Source organism: Microtus oregoni, unplaced genomic scaffold (genome assembly GCF_018167655.1).
Source record: "Microtus oregoni isolate MIOR12 unplaced genomic scaffold, Mior012 000036F_ref0000092, whole genome shotgun sequence".
Lineage (NCBI taxonomy): Eukaryota > Metazoa > Chordata > Mammalia > Rodentia > Cricetidae > Microtus > Microtus oregoni.
The window spans coordinates 2,807,916-2,830,113 of record NW_024543095.1 but is presented as its reverse complement, the minus strand read 5'-3'; the positions used below and the strand labels follow the sequence as shown (position 1 = coordinate 2,830,113).

The following is a 22,198-nucleotide window of genomic DNA, read 5'->3' as shown; positions in this document are numbered from 1 at the left end:
CGTCCCAGACACACTCGGTCAGCCCAGCACTCTAATGGCCCTTAAATAGTTCTCCCCACTGCCCCGTGTGTGTATGGTTTGTTTTTGTTGTTGTTGATGTTTTCCTTGTTTTTTTTTCTGCCCCCTGTGGACCCCCTCACCTCTTTTCCAAAAACAAGATGGGGAATAAAAATATCCCATCCTAAACATGGCTTCAGGAAGTGGGATTTGATGTTTAAACAACTGGGTATCTTGCAGGAGACTTACGTTTAGACGTGATTCCCTCTCCCACCAGCAGGGGGCAGAATAGATCAACCACGTGGACTTTGATGGCTTCCCATCATTAAAGCTTTGGCTTGATTGAGAAAAGAGCTGGGGGCGACAAGGCCTTCCCCGGGTGCACCTGATCAGTTACCGTGCCTGTTCTTTCAGCTACCGGATAATGACTCAGTGCTGGCAGCATCAACCTGAAGACAGACCCAACTTTGCCATCATTTTAGAGAGGATTGAGTACTGCACCCAGGTAAAATGTTTCCTCCCCTTGTCCAGACTTTAATCTCCATTGGAACGTTTTCTATTATTCGATATTTTATATTTATAGTCTAGGATTGGTGATTGTGAGGTTCGATACTCGTGATCTCTGAAATGGTATGATTGGCATCTCGTTTTGCCCATGCCCTACAATAGACACTGGAAACGCCACGTGTTAGTTATAGCGCCAGGCAGACTCTGTTCACCTCAAAAGCATTAGCTAATCCTCTAGATAGTGAATGGCTTTCGCTGTCATCGTCTAACAATTAAAATATAATTACGTCATTTTCCTTTCCTCAACCTCTCCAACCACCCCCACCCAGCTTCTTTACTCAAATCCATGACCTCTTTTTCTTTGACTGTTATTGTTACATATATGTACATATACATACAATCTCTTGAGTCCATTTTGTGTTCCTTGTATATATGTGATTTCAGGGTCAACCACTTGATATTGAGTAACCAATTAGAGGACTCCACCCTGGGGAGCCATCATTATTGACCACTGTTCTTTGTCTAGGCTTGGAGCCTCTGAGATTTCCCCTTTCCACGTTAAGTGTCTGTTGATGTCCGGGTCTTGTTTAGGCAGCCATCTTGTTGTAGCATCAAGGATAGCTAGGTAGCTAATGATCTGTAGCTGAAGCTGGGTTTTCCAAGGAGAATGAAAGCTCTCAAGACTTCCAAGCTTGCTAGACAAATAATCACATTAAGTAGATAGATAGTAACTGGATAATTGCTACAGCAATCAGGAGAAACCGTCAAACCATCCATCAGTAGCACTTGTATGGGATTATACCACACAAGTCACTTTCCCGGGTCTTTTTAGGTTGTTTTCATGGAGGGTTCATTTTACCCCATTACACAGAGGAGGGCACTGGGCTTGGAGAAGCTCGCCAAGTCACAAGGACTCCTAGCAGTCCTGGGTTCTCTGTAGATCCCTCTCCCACTTCCCCCCATCTAGACTGAAGTGTGAGTGTTCACCTCATCTTCAGCAGGTACCCCTCACTCATCATCACATGGGGATAGCGGTGGGGTGGGGGATGCTCTCCTCCCTCTCTCTGGCACATACTTGCCAGCAGCGACCCCGCTCCCCAGTCCATCTCCCTCTCAGGATATCACCAGCTACCCCTCAGGACTTCACGTCAGTTTCCGCTTTTCTCTCTATTCTGTCCAATCTTCCCCTCCCTCCAGACTCTGAGCTTTATCAGGGTTCAAAATTAAATCAGCATATTCTCCCTATACCTCAACACCCTCCCCCTTTAACTTCTACTTACGTTCTCCCTCCCCCCACCCCCACCGCGTGCACTGTACCCCCTCCATCTCCTTGGCATCTCCCAAACATGGCCCCTTCCCAACTTCGAATCTTCTTTTTGCTGTTGCTCATCTTAGTTGCGTGCCCGTCGGATAACCCATTAAGTCCAATTAGTGCTACCCATATGTGTCAGTTAGGGTTACCATTGCTGTGATGAACACACTGACCAAAAGCAATCTGGGGAGGAAAGGACTTGTTTGCCTTACACTTCCATACCATAGCCCATTAATGGGCAGAAACCTGGAGGCAAAAACTGATGCAGAGGCCATAGAGGGATGCTGCTTACTGGCTTACTTCCAGTGGCTTGCTTAGCCTGCTTTCTCATAGAACCCAGGACCACCAGCCCAGGGATGGCCCTACCCACAACGGGCTGGGCCCTCCCCCATCAATCACTAATTAAGAAAAAGCCCTACTGGCTTGCCTATGGCCCAATCTTGTGGAAACTTTTCTCAGTTGAGTTTCCTGCTCTCGGATGACTCTAACTTGCGCTGACTGACATAAAACCAGTCACACACCGTATTTACATGGGGATGGGGTCGTCTGCTGGAGCGTGGAAAACCTATGGGTGGCCACGTCACGGAGATGTTTTAGAAAAGTCAAACAATGAGCCACCATGTCTCTAAGTTCTCCCGACTGGGACCAGGGACTGACAGCGTCTCCAGACTTCAGCAGCTGTCTATCTAGTCATGCTATCTCAACCCTCTCATCAAGATGGGACTCAGTGACCATGTTATCTCGGGGCTGTTTCAGGGAACCTTGCCTAATAACATTTAATTTATTATGTTGTAACAGGAATAGGATGCACTCATAAACACATATACACATTCATACCTTTCTTTGGGGTGTTTTCTCCAAGATTTGCAAAAGCAGGTGATTCTACAGCTGTTTATTTTAATCACTGTGAGAGTCAGAAACAGGCAAGAAATGAGATGGCTTTGTTTTTGTTTGTTTGTTGTTTTGGTTTTTCGAGATAGAGTTTCTCTGTATAACAGCTCTAGCTGTCCTGGAACTAGCTCTTGTAGACCAGGCTGGTCTCAAACTCATAGAGATCCACCTGCCTCTGCCTCCCGAGTGCTGGGATTAAAGGAGTGCGCCACCACCGCCAAGCTATGAAATGGCTTTTTAAAAGATATCTGATGCTGTTTTCTTAAACCCTTTGCTGACAGATACCGGACCTGTGTGCTGTTCTGTAAAACTTAAGTAATGGAGGTTTCCCCTCCATTTTCATATACTATTATTGAACTAAATTTCCTCCGAGTTTTCACCCACAATTTTTCCTTAAACCCTTGGCAACTGTGTCCGCTTTTCTGTTACAGTCTATGACCACGGCGATAGTCTAGCACCAAGTTGCTTTTGTGAATGGCTTTTCCACATCATGGTTGAGACTTTGCTAGACTCCACAAAAGCCCCGTCACGTCTAAATGAGCAAATGTGTCTCTACAGGGGGACAGCAGCACATGCAATAACATACAACATGAAGTCACCACCAGGGGCTGATCACCCAAATATGAGGGAAACTACAGGTGTTGGGGAGAGAGCAAAGGACACCCTTTGGAAGCCAAGCATGGCATCCTTCTCCTCTGCCACCCTCCCTACAGCAGAACAGAAACCACACTACTTTTTGTCTTTTAAGTTGCGAGACGATTATTGGGAATAGACCATAATATTGCTAAATCAACGTTAAAAACAAAATCAACAAACAAAACTCAGGAGCCTCGACTAGTTAAGGTTTTTGCTTGCCAGAACCAAATAACTTAAGTTTGATCCACAGGACCCACGTTGTGGAAGACAGAGAACCCACTCCATCGGGCTGTCCTTGACTTCCACACACACCAGGCACATGAATGTCCAAAGGCATCTACATACACACAATAAATTAAAACCTAATAAAGTTTTTTAAATCTGTAAAAAAGAAATTGTCCCAGGGCCTCTGCTTCATGGCTCCTATTCCACTGTCCCAGGGGTGGGTGCTTACCAGCACCCATAAGCCCCTGGTACTCTCTCCTCCTAGGATGGTTTCCTCCAAGGCTTTCAAGAACAGTGATGCTCAGCCATTGCTTAGGCCTACCCGTTAATGTATTTACATTACACCACGAGCAAATGCATCTTGGGAAAGAGAGGTTCACTTCATCTTAACACTTGACAGTCTGTAGTCATGGGTAGCCGGGGCAGGAGATCAAGGCAGAAACCTGGAGGCAGGAACTAAAGGAGAGACCATGGTGGAAGGCTGCTCATTGGCTCGCTTATTTTAAGATGACCCTGAACCTCCTGCCAGGGGTGACACTGCCCACAGTGGACTGGGCCCTTCCACATCAGTCATTAAGAAAAGAACCCACAGACATGGCCACAGGCCCATCTGATGCAGAGTTAAGGGTACTACCCAGGCGACCCTAGTTTGTGTCTAGTTGACAAAAAAATGGCTCATCTGTAAACAGATGTTACTCTCTCTGAGATCTCTTTGAGATCCGACAACTCTGTGATTCCATTTTTATCCGTCCTTTCTCGCTCTCCTTCCTTCCCACAGGATCCGGATGTCATCAACACAGCTCTGCCCATAGAATATGGCCCAGTGGTGGAGGAGGAGGAGAAAGTGCCCATGAGGCCCAAAGACCCCGAGGGGATGCCTCCTCTGCTGGTGTCCCCCCAGCCCACGAAGCACGAGGAGGCGCCCGCCCTCCCCCAGCCCGCAGCCCTGGCGGCGCCAGGTCCCTTGGTGAAGAAGCCCCCGGCGGCGGCCGTGGGAGCGTTAGCGGGTGTGGGTGCGGCTGCGAGTCGGGTGCCCCGAGGGGCGGCCGATCGGGGCCACGTGAACATGGCGTTCTCGCAGCCCAACCCTCCCCCGGAGCTGCACAAGAGCACGGGCTCCAGAAACAAGCCCACCAGCCTGTGGAACCCCACCTACGGCTCGTGGTTCACGGAGAAGCCAGCCAAAAAGACCCATCCCCCACCGAGCGCCGAGCCGCAGGCGCGGGCAGAAGCGGCAGAGGGTGGCTGGACCGGGCCGGGCGAGGGACCCCGCAGACCGGGGGCTGCGCTGCTGCTCGAGCCATCGGCTCTGAGCGCCACCATGAAGGAGGTGCCGCTGTTCAGGCTGCGCCACTTCCCCTGCGGGAACGTCAACTATGGCTATCAGCAGCAGGGTCTCCCCTTGGAAGCCACCGCTGCCCCTGGGGACACCGTGATGAAAAGCAAGAATAAGGTCACCCAGCCAGGGCCCTGAGCCCTGCGGCCACACTAGTTTCTCCCCCTGGAGGAGCCGGAGCCCTCCCGGAGAGAGACGGACTGAATGGCTTCACCACAAACCAGAGACCAAATATCACTTTCATTTTGTGCCAACTTGTTTTGAAGTGCCACATTTAAATAATAATAATAATAAGCAAAACTTGTATTTTCAAGATGCGTTAGAAAGGTTTTGGAGCATGGGTTCATCTATCCTTTCAAAAGAAGAAAATGCCATTTTTAAAAAAGCGATCAGTACAAGGCCCGGATTGGTTGCGTCAAGTTTCTGTGCATGGTCCGCTGTACAGTCCCCTAAGGCTTCTTTCCGCATTAGTGTGCTCTCTGCTTCCGTGTAGTCAGGACTAGCTGCTTCCGTGTCTCATAGAGGGAATCGTAGATGTTTCCTTGCCTGGTGGACATGAGCCATTCAAGGGGGCAAGGGGACAGAAATGAAGGAATTAATTGCAATGACTTAGCATGGGGAGAGACATTCATTATATTTGGAAAAGAAAACTCATAAGCTGACATCGCTGTGGGTTGTGGTTAGAGGCTTTTAATTGTTCTAACTCATTGCCTATTGTAAAAAAAAAACAGTCGTGAATAGTTCGTAGTATAGTGAAAACGTGTATATATATTCATCTAAGCGAAATGCATACATCTCAAGTGCTTTGCGTAGAATGAAACACCAGTAGCGATCCAGCGATTCAAATGCCCTGTTAACATACCTCATGCCTTAAGAAAATCTTCCTACTAAAAGTTAAATACCGAGTGTGAGGTTTCCTACTGGATTTAAAACTCAAGATTGAAATTCTTGTATTTCAGACTTTCCATTAATTCAGATCTGATCACCTTAAAAAAAAAAGTAAGTAGCAGTGATCCATAGAAGCATAGAAAGATGCCCAATTGTGGACATGGATGTCAATACGTGGGAGGCCCCAACCTTCCCATCCCAGTGTTCCTCCCCTTGGTGACTCACTGGACCACTCCAGGGGCTTAGACCCTGGCCCATCCTTCCCCAGTTCCCCCCAGCTTTCTCTCCCTTAGCCATGAGGTCCTGGTGTGCTGGGAACACAGATATGATCGTATATTCATAGCATAATTTATACAGATCTCAGATGCAGATTACAGCAAAGCATTTTTCCTCCAGGTGGCAGTGAGGACAGGAATTACATGTTGCTTGGACAGTTGAGGTCGTTGAAGTTGATGCTGTGTTTCGTGGGCGTTCTGAACCTGGTTTTCACAGATGAAATTTATTTCTATGAAATGGAATCGGGAACCCATTAAATTTTATACACATGCTTATGCAATGCCGAGTTTATCTGTATGTTTTCATTTCCCTTTCCTCCGCTTCTGTTTCCTCACGTCCAGTTCGCTGCGAAGCATCTCTTTGGGGGAAAGGGTTTTGTTACTTGCTATGTACAAAGCATTCCCAAGCATAGGGACTGGGAGTGTGTATGCGCGTGCGCAGGTATGTGTGTGTGTGTGTGTGTGTGCACGCATGTGTGTCTGTGCACACACGCACAACTTTCTCCCCACCTCCATTTCATTTACTTCAAAAATGCCACTTCTGAGTGTAGGAGATCCATTGCGTTCTATGCCAATTCCAGACAACTTTTCTATTTTTTTAAGGCAGTTGCCTGGCCCTCAAATTGGTTCTGAACATGTAAGGAGTCACCGGTAGCTCCAGAGACTACTTTTCCATAACTGCCCCAAGCATTTCCCATCTGATGTCCCCAAAGCTGGAAGCCTTGTGCAACCATATACCCCGGTAACAGTTCTGAAAACGCTATCGGTAAAATTTCCGTCTGTGCCAGCCTTGGCTCAAGTTTTGATGCAAAAATAGCCACACAATCAAAATAGCCTTGTTTCAGCTCACAAACCACTCCAAGAGGTTCCAGAATCTCACATTGAGAATCACTGTCCTGAGGTTGATGCCAGAGGAGCTGTCAGTCGCTGAGAAAACAGCCTCGGTTTCTGACTGTAAAGTCACTAAACAACTGAGCAGGCGGTGTGCCCCGTGGCTAAAGAGCTAAGTCTGTTATTAATGGGGAGCAGGGACTCTCGCCCCTTTCCTCTCTACAAACCCTCAGATTCAGGTTGTGCCTTACTACCACTGATACGGATTTGTTGCTTCTCTCTAATCGTCTTTATTGGTATCGATGTTCATGTAAATGCCGGTCAAACCTTCAAGTCTGTGTACGTGGATAAGTCAATAAACAACTCCACCCTGAGCTGCTGCGATGACATTAAGATGTTTCATTGAAGTTGGGTAAACCCTAGATGCCATGAATCTGAATTAGTGTCCACTAAATATTGTGCCAGCCATATAGTTAATGGCAATTTATACAGATACTGGACATTAATACATTCATTAACCATGGTAGCAAGTTCCTCATAGAAAGTGAACAGGCCCAATTAAGGTTTGCAGGAGCCATGCTAATTAAACCATAAGCTAGTATAATTATTTGTATCCCATTTCTGTAAAGAAGGAATCAAAAAGGTCATGGCTGTTCTGCTGTGGAACAGGCGATTTATAAGGAATATCCAGTTTGCTAATATGTGACACCTCTAAATTATAGCCAATCAGAAGAGCTGGGACAACCTTCCTCTGTGACACCTCTAAATTATAGCCAATCAGAAGAGCTGGGACAACCTTCCTCTGTGACATCTCTAAATTATAGCCAATCAGAAGAGCTGGGACAACCTTTCTCTAAAGTACATTCTGTTTCGCAGACAGGACCAGTCTCTCTTGCCCACAGTGGTGTCTGAGTCCTGGCCATCTGGAGGTAAATCGACCTGTGGCACCTCCATGCACAAAGAGATAACACCGCCCCTGCCCCGCTACCCCTGGGGGAGAGCATAAACTGTGAACTCACAAGCAACCCTCCTGCCCTGAGATGCTCTGGGGCTGGTTGTGCTACCCATACCCAGGGCTCTAGGCTTTCCCACTGGTGGCATGGTTTCCCTTTCTCTGTCCCTTGTATAACGACAGTCAGGAGAACACCACCCTGACCAGTTCCATTTTTGCTCAAAAGAAGACTGTAGAGACTCTAAAATCCCAAATATTAAAGATAAGCACCACAGAGAGGAAGCCATTTCATCAATTTAAAGCAATCTTTGGAAACAGTCATTTCCATATAATACTTCGTGAACCCTAAGACAGTAAAGCACCATATAATTGCAGAACAATTTTATTAGTTTAAAATGTGGGGCTTTTCCATCCAGATCCACAGGGTGCACCTGTAAGCAATTCTAACAGCTGGGCTATTTTGATAGATTTTCCTCCAGTCATATAGCAGGATTAAAAACCTTCCTGAGCTCCACAGTCCAAAAACGACATGAATGTAAATCCAGGCTGCTCCACATCCACGCTTTCCAAGACAAGATTCCCGAAGCTGTGTGAAGCGTTGTCAATCTGTCTTTAGCTACCGACTTTTTTAATGAGTCCCTAGAGAACCCACAATTTGACTTAAGTACATCACAGCAGCAGATGGTTGCCAAGTTGTGCACACACAGACACACGCCAGCTTTCCTGAATCCCTTGACATGATGCCCTGAAATCAAACGGGATGCCTGAGAAACGACAGGAAGGTTGTTATTAAGATTCTATTTTCACTCGGTACCCTGAAGCAGGTAAATTTAATTTCTACTGCATCCTTGAATACACACTCGAGCTAAGCCGGAAACACTCGGAAAGTCAGACAGAAACAGACTGAAATAGGACAGAAAGCTAAAGCCACCCTGCTCTCTCACACATGTGAAAGACTGAACCGCCCCACCGGGCGACAGCGGTGCTGCCACGCTAGGCTCAGAAAACCACAACCAAAGCCTGTTCTCAGCTCCTTCCCAAATCCACTTCTTGCAGCCCTTATCGGACACTCCTGTATGCTCCCCCTCACTCCACCAATCTTCAGAGACCTAAGGCCCCCTGCAAACACTCACCCACAGGGGCCTCTCATGAAGCGCTCCTCCGCCAGCTGGGGACAGACAAAAGGCGGATTCTTATTAAACTCACTTCATTCTGAGCAGCTACACCGTCAGGTCTCCCTAGAATATTTACACCATGAGGAAGCCATTTGCCAACAGAGCTGAATGTCAAGCCAATGGACTTCAGATGGTTATGGCATGTAGGATGGTTTAGCATGCATCCATTGCTTTGCCAATGGTGAGCAATCTGGGCAGGAGTTTGGGGACTGTGTTAGATGGCAATCACCCACCGGCGAGACTCAGGCAAGAAACTGGAATTTTCTTTTAAAAATTAAGGAGTCCAAAGCCGGGCAGTGGTGGTGCATGCCTTTAATCCCAGCACTCGGGAGGCAGAGGCAGGTGGATCTCTGTGAGTTCGAGGCCAGCCTGGTCTACAAGAGCTAGTTCCAGGACAGGAACTAAGAAGCTACCGAGAAACCCTGTCTTGAAAAATCAAAAAAAAAAAAATTAAGGAGACTGAGACGGAGGACTTTGAGTTCAAGGCTAGCCTGAACTACACAGAAAGACCATCTCAAAGGAGGGGGAGGGGGAGCCCATGCAGAAAAATGAAGAGTTCGGTCTCAAGGGATCCTTTCAATTCTGAATTGTGTTACCTATGAGACTTCAGCTTGGTCAGGTAAACCTTAACGGTCAGCTCATAATCTGCAGAGCATAGCCGTGTATCCCTTACCCTAATAACTCACTTAGTGCCAAAGATAATGAATTCAGGGCTCAATCCCAGTGAGACAAATTAATTAAATGTAACCTTCACAGAGAAGCAGACCAGAAGGGTCAGCATCCATTCACGTTTCCCCTTCCTGGTCAAAATCATAAAACCATTAGCAAAATGAAGTGGGTCCGATGGCCTCCTGCAAGCCACAGCCAAAGGACTATCAGCGTGTCTGATGACCAGAATGCCTTCAGCATCACGTCATTCGAAGCTGGACACGTTGCAGCCACAGCCTAATGTCTGAAAGGAAACTCCTGAAACATCTGTCTCGAAGCTGGAATGGTGATGAGGTGCCTGGCGCACGGGCAGCGGTCAATCCGCTTTTCTTGGGGCCCATTCTCAGAGAGAGGTGTCAAAGCCCAGAATGGACAGATGTTTCGATAGGGAGGAGTCTGAATTCCGACATTCCTCAAGTGTTGTTCCAGTGCCCTGATGACAGGGAATTTCTTGAGGAGACACTCTCCCTAACTACCATAGGACAGGAGAGCCCCTCCCCTCGGATTTATAGTTTGCCTTTGGGTAGCAAATGCTAAAAGCCTCTTTACAGTGACATTCCTTTATGGCATAGCTGGAAATAGAAACTCCAAAGGACAGTCAACTCAACATCACACAAAAGTAGGAAGATAAAGACTGGAGGGAATTTTCCTACAGTTTAGTATACCTGCTACTTCGTTCTTATAAAAAAAAAAAAGAATCAAGTATTTTCGAAGTATTATTTATGTAGTATTCCAAAGACCTCAAAAGAAGTCATTTGACATGCCGAAATTCTTTTCCCTCGGACATACCGATAAGCAGCTGGTGATGGCGATAAAAGAAACGAAGCCAAACACGACAAGGAATTTTCCCTGTCACAACATGGGACACGAAGTGAGATCACAAGACTCTCGGGCAAGCTCTTAATTCCCTAACCTCCATTCCCTTCGAGAAAGAGAGAAGAGCGGGGTAGGGTGGGGGGGGTGGGGGGGGGACTCCAGCGTTTTTACCACCCTCAATCTGAGACTGGCAATGACTTTGAAAGCTCTTTCTCAAGTCTCAAGGGGTGTTTTCCCCATAAAAGAGGACAGCAACACTTGTCCATCACTATTTTCACCTGTACCATCGGAAACAGCCAAGGTCACCGACGATGTTGACCGCGTTTTAAGATGGACCTCTGTGGTGACACTGTCAAGCGGATAAGAACGGCTTGAAGCCGTGCGTGTAGTTTTAACATGATTCAGTCTCATGTCAGTCTGATTTGATTTGTTATGTGAAAAATAACAATTAGCTCAGCCTTCAGTGAGGCAGTGCATCTGGGCGAAGCTTCGAGGAGTCCTATGAGGTTAGACAGACAGGGCTTGACTTCTGTCAGACTGACAACAGAAGGGGACAAACCCCTAAGGTTGAGCAATACCTAAAGTTCAAATTCAGAGAGTCTCTATTTGATCTCATTGATCTGGTTGAGACAACTGATAACTCACCCAATCTTGAGATCAAACTTGCCCTGACAAGTCCATCAGGATACATGTATGTGTGTGAGATATTAACATATAGGACTGCTCTACAGCTGTCCTTAAGTCAGATTTGTGAGCGTGTCTTCAATACTGGAGATGGCTAAGAACAGATTATAAATAATGGCCGCAAACACTCAGAATATCATACACACTTCGAGACCCTGCATGGTGCACCGTGACCACACACTTTCTTATTGGAAAGGTGCGGTGAGGTAGGTGATGGGACTCACGGCTGATTTATCATTACGAAAATTCAACTCATGGAAGATAGTGGAAAAGGGGAAAGGGGAAAAACCTCCACTCCTTGGTGCTTCTCCCGAGGGAGAGCAATAAAACAGGAAGTTTCGTTCCCATCAAACATAATGAGACCACATTAATAGCAGAAACACACGTTCATCTTCTTTAGTCTCCCCAGATGCCCTTGTCTCCCTCTGGTATAAAGCATGCACAAAAATTTGAATAGAAAAAACTTTTTTTTTGCATAGGTAAAGGCATCATGTCATACCGTAATGGAATCTTAGCGCATCCTATAAGCATAGTGTGGCTGACGCAACCATGAGCCTCATTAGATATGAGCTTCTTACACTGTAAATGGGGACTGGCATAAAGAAGGGCCTTAATTAAAAACAGGTGACAGGAGGAGCCTTTATTAACAGTGTACTTGTATTACAAGTAAATCAAAGTGCATAGTTTTTTTTAAAAAAAAAACAAACTTTCCTACTGGCTTGCAATGTTACATTGTATGTCTCTGTGTCAATGATTTAGGTAACAAATATCCATCCAATAGTTAAAATTACTGGATAACATTCCTCACTTAAAATGATTCTGTTATGTTTCTAGCCATTGGTCAATGAAATTTAAGCACTATTAGCACGGATTCTAAACAGCCTCAAGCAGAAGCTCTAAGAGGAAAGTGTTTAACACGAGACACCAACGCTGTGCACACTTTCCTGCGGTACAGTTAGCTCTCTCTCCATTAGAACCAGGGTACCACGGTCCAAAGCATAGTCATGGCAGAGAGGGCGCTATCTCAGTGTCCCTATCTGTCTTCTTCCCTCCCTTCTCTCTGCCACCCAGCATCTTTCCATCTCTCCCTTCTCACTCCTCCAGGGTGTGGGGGTTTGAAGGAGAATGCCACCCTTAGAGTCACACATTGGAACACTCGGTCCCCAGCTGGTGGCACGGTCTGGGGAGGTTGAGGAAGTCCCACCTGCTTAGAAGTGTTCCTGGAGGTGGCCTTTGGGAGCTTAAGGTCTCACCTACTGCCAGTGTGCTCTCTCTGCTGCTGAAATGGGGCTTCTCCTTTCCTGTTCCTGACTGCATGCCTCCCACCAACACGATGGTGACTGACTCGCGTCCTTCTGTCAGCTGCCTTGGTCATGGTGTGTTACCATAGTAACAGAAGAGTAACTCAGACCTGGGGCAGAGCTGGGATGCTGCAAATGAGCCTTCCCTGTCCTCTTCCCTCCTGTATCCAGTAAAATGAACCTGTCCATGACCTAATCACTCAGTGTCACCTCTCTGACGTAAGGTATCTAAGCCATCGGTGCCTTCAGTGCCTCTGTCTGTTCACTGGGCATTGCTGAGCGGCGGGCAGGTGCCAAGGAATGGCCTAGGCATGAGGATAAAGTGATGAGCAGAGCAACCAAACTCCAGCCCTCCACCTAGTGCAGGAGAGGAGACACAGCAGATTGTTGGTCATGGCTTTGGGAGAGAAGTGAACCAACATGGGGCCTGAGACGTGTAGCGAACGTGACGGGTGTGGGTGTGAGAAGTGGGGGAACATGAGAAGTGAGGGGCGAGGGGGCATGGAGGCATGAGGCACTCTGGCGAGAAGGATAGAGAATTCCCACCAGATTCTACCGTCTCAATCCAGTTTCACTTTTAAAGAAATAACTTGAATTAGAAAATCTGAACACTTAAAATCATGCCTCCCCAAATTACTCTGAAATATAACACAGCGTTTGGGGGGAAGGGGTTAGTGCTTTTTAACCAGAACTCAAATTGCTCCCTCATGCTCTGGACAAACAAATGAACTGCAGCCCGCATGCAGGAGAGGAGAGGAACCTTACCAGACTGTAGAATCACACTCTTAGGAGCTCCTCGCATACGCCAAAGAAGGGTAATTAAAATCCCACTTTGTCTTGGCGAGTAAAAGTATGAAACCTCTGGACATGGCAGAACAAAAGCACCCGGGACCCACACCAGCTGCCACCGCCTATACAAGATCAAGCCAGCATAAGCAAGCGAGGGGCTCAAGACGCCTCCCCCCAGCTGAGGAAGGGTCAGTTTTCTTCAAGAGGGTGGCTCTTAGGAGGTTGTCCATGTTCTAGTAAATGGCCCTATACCCACACACACACATGGGCAGAGCTAATTAGAATTAGTGAGTTTTTCAAAATAATAAATAGATTAATAAATCAATAAATAGATCACGTGGTGTGGTCAGGGGGACACAGTGAGGGGCAGCCAAGAGGAGCTCCAAGTAGAGGGTGGATACATATGATCAAAATGCATCCCATACATGCATGGAAACCTCAAAAAAAATGAAGTGCTGGATTAAAGACCTTTAAGACTCTTCATTATGAGGATAGGGCAAACCTTAACCATTACGACGGGGTGGAGCTCAGTGCACATGGACCCCAAGACACTGAGGAGAGTTGCAGACAGGATAAACGACACAACACCGTTCCACCATCTTCCCTTTTTATTAGCATTCAAGAAGTGAATCTGAATGACATTTAGTAAGTAAAACATACACAGACAAAAACACCTAACCTGTGCATGTAGCATACATAAGCATATACACTATGTGGATTTAGTAATCCCCATCTAAATATGAAGAGAACAACTGTTTTTTGACCTCAAAAATAAGTTCGGTGTTGGCATTGTTGTCTTTAACATACAGTGGTTAGTATTTAACAGAGAACTACAGATCCCAGGCTCGCTACCGTCGTGGATTTTTTATTATGGTATAAATAGATTCTAGGAAATCATCTATGTAATAAAATAAGTTCACTTTTGAATTGCAGCAGTCATTTTCTTCAATCAATAAAAATATTCCTTGATTATAAAGCAGCTTGAGTTTGCAAATATATTTCAGGAAAATAACTCTATTTGAAATACCACACTTTAACAAAAGGCAACCAAGTGACCGGATTCAGATTTTAAGATAGCATATTGCAAAATAGTTCAGCAGAGTGTATTTCTAAGCACAAAGCCAAGTTCCGTCCTGAAGGATACTTTTAATTTCATAGAGCAAACTGTTCCAATATTTGTGTGGTAGTTTCAAGTCTAAATATTTACAATAGAGGATGAGTTTTGACACGGAACAGGACAGAAACGTCAGAACATATCCACAAGACGAATGTGTAACATTATTGCATCGCTATCATAAAGCTTAACTGAACATGTGCCCAGTGAATGCATCAGAGCAGTCCTGCAGCTATGCAGCAGGCACAACTCCGCAGCTACAGCTAACCCCGCCCCACCCGAGCCCAGACGCCACGAACATCCGAAGGGACAACACACCCCGTCTAACACATTTTCATTTGCTTTCTTCTGTGAAATACTTTTTTTTTTAAGTCTTTCATATCCCAGGAGGAAATGATGGCAAAGTCTCAAAAACAATAAAATAAAAAGAAGAAAAGTGCATCATGTTTCAAAAGTGCTGTGCGTGTGTCAGGAACAATGTTAAATAAGTGTGCAAAACTCTGCCTTGAGTTCATAAACTTAACTGCAGCTGCTTGCGGTGCGCAGCGATGGGGCGGCCCAGCAGCAGAGGTGACCTGAGAGCACGCGGGGTGCAGAGGCGTGCGCCGAGTCAGGAGACCCGTTCACCCTCAGCTCTGGTTCTGGTAGAAGGAATTCCAGCGCTGTGCTTGGCAATGGGTGCAAGGTGGAGCCAGACGCCACTAGAGCCAACCTCCTCCCGCATCCTAACTACTCAGAGGAACCTTTCTCCAGAAAGGGCAAGCGAACACGTAAGACACACCCGTTATCTAGCGTCTGCGCTCTAGGTACCTTTTAGTAACAAACCACAGACAGACAGGAAGGTTCCAGAACACTTGGACAGGAAACAGATCGCGTGAGCATCATGAAGCTTGTGAATCCACCTCTGTGAAGACTGTAACACCATGTGCAAAAAATGAAGCCAAATGGCAAAGTTGCCACCACACATCGCTTAATAGCGCATTCCTTTTTTTTTTTTTTTTTTTTTGTCCCAGAATTTTCTAGGGACCTAGTTTTTAAAAGTACTTATTTTGAAATTTTCGAAAGTACCATGACCCTCAAAGTTCATATGTGTGTTTCTTTGGAGTTTTTTTTTTTATGAAGATTACTGTGTTTTTCAAGCTTTTGCATGATATCTAAATAAAGTAAACCCTTTGTCATAGACTCTATTTTACAACTAGCACATACGCATATTCAGAGGAGTCCACTGAATGCCTTAAACATTTAACTTAGCAACTCTCGTCAACGAGCTTTGACCCATTGATTCCTCGGTAGGTCACTCTGCTTGGTCTAACCAGCACACCATAGTTTGGCTTGCAGGTAAAATAACGCTTGTCGCCCACAGCGCCGTCATTTTTTCCCTTGGCACTGCGGAGCTCCAGTCCAAGCCAGATGCCTGAGGCAAAGTCCGTGGGACCCACATACCTAACGGTAGCCATTTCGTTGGAGCTTGTGAGCAGGACCTGAGACCCCTCATGCAGCTTCGCGGTCCCCTCTAGGCCACCTGCCGTGGTGGTACTGCTCCAGCTGCGGCGCAGAGTGGACTTGGACCTGCCCAGAAGGGAAAGGAAGAACTGGCCTTAGACATCAGTCACTGGATGCAATTTCCACATCCACAGTGGGAACGCCCACTGTTACTTCCTCATCCACAGTGGGGATGCCCACTGCTACCTCCTAATCCACAGTGGGGACGCCCACTGCTACCTCCACATCCACAGTGGGAACCCCTACTGTTACCTCCGCATCCACAGTAGAAAGGTCCACTGCTACCGCCCCATCCACAGTGGGAACGCCCACTGCTACCTCCTCATCTGCAGTGGGAACCCCTACTGTTACTTCTGCATCCACAGTAGAAAGGCCCACTGTTACCTCCATGTTCATTTAATTTACAAAAGAGAAAAGTTTATCATGACAACGTTATTTTTATTTTTGAGCAATACAGCATTAGATATTTTTATTTAGGTTGCCTTTTCTATTTCTCCGAAGAATCTAAATTATAGGTGAAAATCTTGTTCTTTTTTCTATTGTCACAAGGACATTTTTTAATATCATCATTTCTCTTTAATTAAATGTAAAAGGCAATTTCCATTCATACAGCTAAAAGACATTTGGATATTTTTCTTTGTTTTTATTTTTCAAATTATAATTTTTAAGATTTATTTATTATATACACGGTGTTTTGTTAAAGTGGACACCAGGTCTCATTACAGATGGCTGTGAGCCACCATACAGTAGCTGGGGATTGAACTCAGGACCTTTGGAAGAGCAGTCAGTGCTCTTGACCTCTGACCCATCTCTCCAGCCTCAAAATTATAATTGTTAAAATTGGAAATAGCAGTATTAGGAACATACTTCTAATTTCTAAATTTTTTTCTTTTGGCTCTTTCAATACTGCAATTTATAAAAATATATATTCACACCAAGCGGTGGTGGTGCAAGCCTTTAATCCCAGCACTCGGTAGGCAGAGGCAGGCCGATCTCTGTGAGTTTGAGGCCAGCCTGGTCTACAAGAGCTAGTTCCAGGACAGGCTCCAAAGCTACAGAGAAACCCTGTCTCAAAAAACCTGAGATAGATAGATAGATAGATAGATAGATAGGTAGATAGATAGATAGATTCACACACATACACAGTGAAAGAGAATTTCAATAATTAGGAAAGATACACATAACTTTAAATATCAATATTTTAAAGAAAAGGAAACTGACATTCTAAATGTGGTAAAATAAAATTTCCTCTTGTACTCTTTAAACTTCAAAATATTTCTTTATATGAAAACAAATCTTAAAACCTTTAACTTTGGGAAATAAATTTTAAATGAAGACACAGGTCTCTCTCGTGGTCTCATCTACCCCTCCCTTCCACTAGCACAGCAGGGCCTGGGCTGTGCTGAATAGCATTCCTGTCCTACAACACATCTGCTAAGATGCTCTGGGTATCCTCAGCACCTGCCACCTACCTGACTGGAACAAAACAGGCCTAAGACCCTACTGCCTTCCAGAGCTCTCTCCCCTACCCAGAGAGCCCTCAGGGCTCCTTCCCTACCCATACTGCCTCCCAGGGCTCCCTCCACTGTCCACACCCCCCACCTGTGTCCACAGGAAGCTATGGACCCTGATATTCACAACAGAGACTGTACCTGGACCACCCAGCATCATTTTTTAGGACCTGCCAAGGTTACCGGAGTCTTCTGCCTTGGGGCCCTGGTCCCTCCCTTCCCGTGCCCACTGCAGGCTTAAGGCAAAGGCTTGGTGCCCCAAATGCCTAACATCTTCCTATAAGAGGAGTGGGTCCTACTTCCTTTACATTTGTTTTATTTTCTACATTTTCAAAAGATTAATTCATCGTGTGTCTGAGTCTTCTCACACGTGCATGTCTGTGCCTCAGGTGCCCTCCATTCCACTTAGTTTTTGAAGGCTATTTTCACCCCTGAATCTAAAGCTCAAACTGTTGGAAGTCAGCAAGTTCCAGCCATCCTCCTGTCTCGGCTTACCTTAGAGCGGGGGTCAGAGAGTTCCCTGGCACACCTGACTTGTATGGGTGTGAGCTCTGAACTGTGGCCTTCACGACCATGAAGCAAGGTTAGGAGGGCTCTTAACCACTGAGCCACCCCTCCAGCTCCCACTTCCTACAGTTTTGAATATGAAGCTACCACACACAATTTCTTATTGATTTCTATTAGTTACCTGGTAAAAAAGGAGAGGATTCAAAATTCATAGCTCGGACGTCAGAGCTCAGAAACTTCCCTAAGATACACCTTCCAAACAGTGAAGGAATTGTAACCTGAAGATACTTTTTAGAGCCCAGCATGATAATACACATGTGTAATTCCAACAGTCGGGAGGCTGAGGCAAAATGATCATGAGTTCAAGGACAACCTCAGCTACACAGTGAGATCTGGGCTACCAGGGTTATACAGTGAAAATAAAATGCCAGGAATGGTGGCTTATGTCTGTAATACAACGAATCAGAAGGCTAGGGCAGAAGGTCACAAGTTCAAGGTCAGCCTGAGCAATATGAAAAACTTCAAAAAGGAAAGAGGGGTCAAAGAAAGGGGGATGTGAGTAAAACAAAATGAAAATACAATTATTTATCACATCAAATACATAATGTAGTAACACAGAAATCAATTTTTACTGAATACAAAAAAAGAAAAAATTGAGTTCTATTCCTAAACAAAAGCACCTGTTCATTCATTCTTCAAATTCAGGCCAAATGGGAGCTTTTTTGCAACCTGGTGATGAGTTTATCTGAATTTTTCTATTATTAATAAAAACTCTGAGTCAAATATTAGGGTAAACACCTGATTGATCAGAGAAGTGGCAGAAAAGCCACCAGTTACCTCCCCTCTCTCTCCTTCCCCAAGGCCCTGGAGATTCTTTCTAAGGCCCTTTTCTACTACTGTTGAAGGAGCCTGTTGGGCCGCTTCCTGCCTCCCAGCTCCCAGCCACTGGCTAGCTTTACCCAAAATAATTACACGGAAACTGTATTCTTTTAAACACTGCCTGGTCTGTTAGTTCCAGCCTCTTATTGGCTAACTCTCACATCTTGATTAGCCCATTTCTATTAATGTGTGTAGCATCATGAGGTAGTAGCTTACTGGGAAGATTCTAACCACCATCTGTCTTGGGTAAGAGAAGCATGACGACAGCCTGAATCTGCTTCTTTCTCCCAGGATTATGTTCTGTCTACTCCGCCTACCTAAGGGCTGGCCTATCAAAGGTCAAGGCAGTTTCTTTATTAACCAATAAAATTAACACATTGACAGAAGACCCTCCTCCATCATACTACTTCCTGTATCTCTTTATATGTATCCTCGGTCATCCAAAAACTCTATGGCTAATTCTGGTCAGCTAGTTGCTAACTCCACCCCCTGATTCAAGGTTAAACTTTATTAGCAGTCTCTGAGTGTCAGTGTGAACAAATATCCCCCAACATGACAAGCTGGTGCAAATTTTTAGAAAAACAACGGCCACAAACTGTATTCCGTGAACACTCACCATGTGCCACTGCATACGGTCTCATTTAGCCTCACGCGAGCTAGGAATTTCACACTCTGTTTTCCACATTCGCTCTGAAGGGATTATTTATTTCCAGACAAATAAAAACATACAGCACCACATTGATCAGTCATCAACAACTCAGTTTTGAACACAGATTCCTCCAGCACGATAGCAGACTCTCCTGTGCACTGCTCAGTCCTGCCGGACTTCTTGTTCAGAGCCAGCAGCCAAGTCTCACTCTCCCAAGATCAGTGATCAGGAAACACTGGGGTCACATGTTCTACGTAATGAAAGCATTTTTCTAGCCAGGCCTTGAAGCTCTACACTGAGCAGGAGAGGGGCAGTGGGCACCCTTGTCTTCTTGTGTTAGTGGGAATACTTCTCATTTTTCTCCACTTAACAAGATGGAGGCTGTCGGTTTGCCATACACAGTTTTTATTATCTGAGATATGTTCCTTCCATGCCTAGTTTCTCCAGAGTTTGTTATCACAAATGGTACTGGATTTTTAACTGCAGTGATCAAGTGTCCCTTTCTGCAGATGACATGACTCTGCATAAAAGACCCCGGAGACTCCATCAGGAAACCCCTAGAATTGACCAACATGTGAAGCCAAGTGGCAGGTTACAACATTAGCATGCCTCGACCAATATCCTTCCTCTACACCAAAGACAGCCTGAGAAAAAAACCATGGTAAGAGTCACATTCACAAAAGTCAACAAACAAACCTGGAATAAACCTAACAGAGAAAGCCACAGGCACACACAATGAAAACTTGAAAACGCTAAAGAAAAAGATTGGAGATGGAGAGACCACTCATGCTCATGGCCTGGTAGCATTAATACTGTGAAAACAGCTGTCCTGCTGAAAGTAAACTACAGCTTCAATGCAATCCATACCAAAACTCCAATGCAATTCTTCCCAGAAATTGGGAAAAAAACAACAATCTTAAAGTTCATATGGAAATACAAAAGACCCCAGATACCCAAAACAACCATGAACAATAAAAACTCTGCTGGAGGTATCACCATTCCTGACTTCAAATTACCCTAGAAAGCCATAGTAAAAACACACATCACTAGCACAAAGCCAGACACACCCAACAGGTGCAGTAGAACCAGGAACCGAAATATAACCAAGGCCCCGTGCCTACAGCCACCTGATTGTTTACAAAGATGCCAAAACACACATTGTCAAAAAGACTGCATCTTCCACAAACAGCGCTGAGAAAACTGGATGTTCACACAAAGATTGAAACTTGATCCTTCTCTCATCCCCTGCACACAGATCAATTCCAAATGGATCAAAGATCTTAGCGTTAAATCCGAAACACTGAGAGAGACTGCTAGAGGAAAGAGTACAGAAGACACTTCAGGACACAGGCTGAGGGGAGGACTTGCTGAGCAGGACCACAACTGTCCAGGAAACAGAACCAACAATCAACAAGGGCGACTTCACAAGATGAGTTTCTGTATCACAAAATAAACAGTTAATTTAATGAAGAGGCAGCCCATAGAAAGGCAAAGATAGATGAGAGACAGACTAGATAGATGATAGATGATAGATAGATAGATAGATAGATAGATGAGAGATAGATAGATAGATAGATATAGATGAGAAATAGATAGATAGATAGAGATAGATAGATAGATAGATATAGATGAGAGATAGATAGATAGATAGATAGATAGATAGATAGATATGAGAGATAGATAGATAGATAGATAGATAGATAGATAGATATGAGAGATAGATAGATATAGATGAGAGATAGATAGATAGATATAGATGAGAGATAGATAGATAGATAGATAGATAGATAGATAGATAGATATAGATGAGAGATAGATAGATAGATAGATATAGATGAGAGATAGATAGATAGATAGATATGAGAGATAGATAGATAGATAGATAGATAGATAGATAGATAGAGATGAGAGATAGATAGATAGATAGATAGATAGATATAGATGAGAGATAGATAGATAGATAGAGATGAGAGATAGATAGATAGATAGATAGATAGATAGATAGATAGAGATGAGAGATAGATAGATAGATATAGATGATAGATAGATAGATAGATAGATATGAGAGATAGATAGATAGATAGATAGATAGATAGATAGATAGATAGATAGATAGATGAGAGATAGATAGATAGATAGATAGATAGATAGATATGAGAGATAGATAGATAGATAGATAGATAGATAGATAGATAGATAGATGAATTAGTAGGTAGGTGGATGATAACTAGATAGACATCTTAAGTATGAAAGTAGGTAGATAAGTGACGATATAGGGACATATATGTGTATATATAGTATATATACATATATATACTAAAATATCCTAAAATATCTTTTCCAATTAATTGTACATCTGACAGAAGACTGACCAGTGTCTAGAATATACAAAACCTCAGAAACTAAACATCAAGAAAAAAACAGCTCCATTAAAAAGTGGGCAATGGAAATGAACCAAGATTTCTCAAAAGAAACACAAATGCCTAAGAAATATTTTTTAAAGTACTCACCATCCATTTTTTGTCATTAGGGAAATGCAAATTAAGGCTACTCTGGGCCTGGAGAGATGTGTCAGCAGTTAAGAGCACTGGCTACTCTTCCAGAGGGCCCAGGTTCAACTCTAGCACCCACATGGTGGCCCACAACAGTCTGTAACTCCAGTTCCAGGTGATCCAATGCCCTTTTCTACCTCCACTGGCACTAAGTGTGCAA

The 22,198-nt window shown here is 44.7% G+C and overlaps 2 protein-coding genes across 2 annotated transcripts in view; one reads left to right on the top strand and one right to left on the bottom strand.

Moving 5' to 3' along the window:
- The window catches only part of Alk (ALK receptor tyrosine kinase), a 737,647-nt gene extending 731,173 nt beyond the window's left edge, over window positions 1-6,474 (top strand). The window contains exons 28-29 of the mRNA XM_041630919.1: window positions 412-502; window positions 4,347-6,474. Coding sequence (XP_041486853.1) covers window positions 412-502; window positions 4,347-5,042 — 787 coding nt within the window. The 3' untranslated portion in view covers window positions 5,043-6,474. The remainder of the gene's footprint in view (window positions 1-411; window positions 503-4,346) is intronic.
- Window positions 6,475-13,916: 7,442 nt separating this feature from the next.
- Window positions 13,917-22,198, bottom strand: part of Clip4 (CAP-Gly domain containing linker protein family member 4) — a 69,329-nt gene continuing 61,047 nt past the window's right edge. Inside the window, exon 16 of the mRNA XM_041631279.1 lies at window positions 13,917-16,006. Within this exon, the coding sequence (XP_041487213.1) occupies window positions 15,685-16,006 (322 nt within the window). The 3' untranslated portion in view covers window positions 13,917-15,684. The remainder of the gene's footprint in view (window positions 16,007-22,198) is intronic.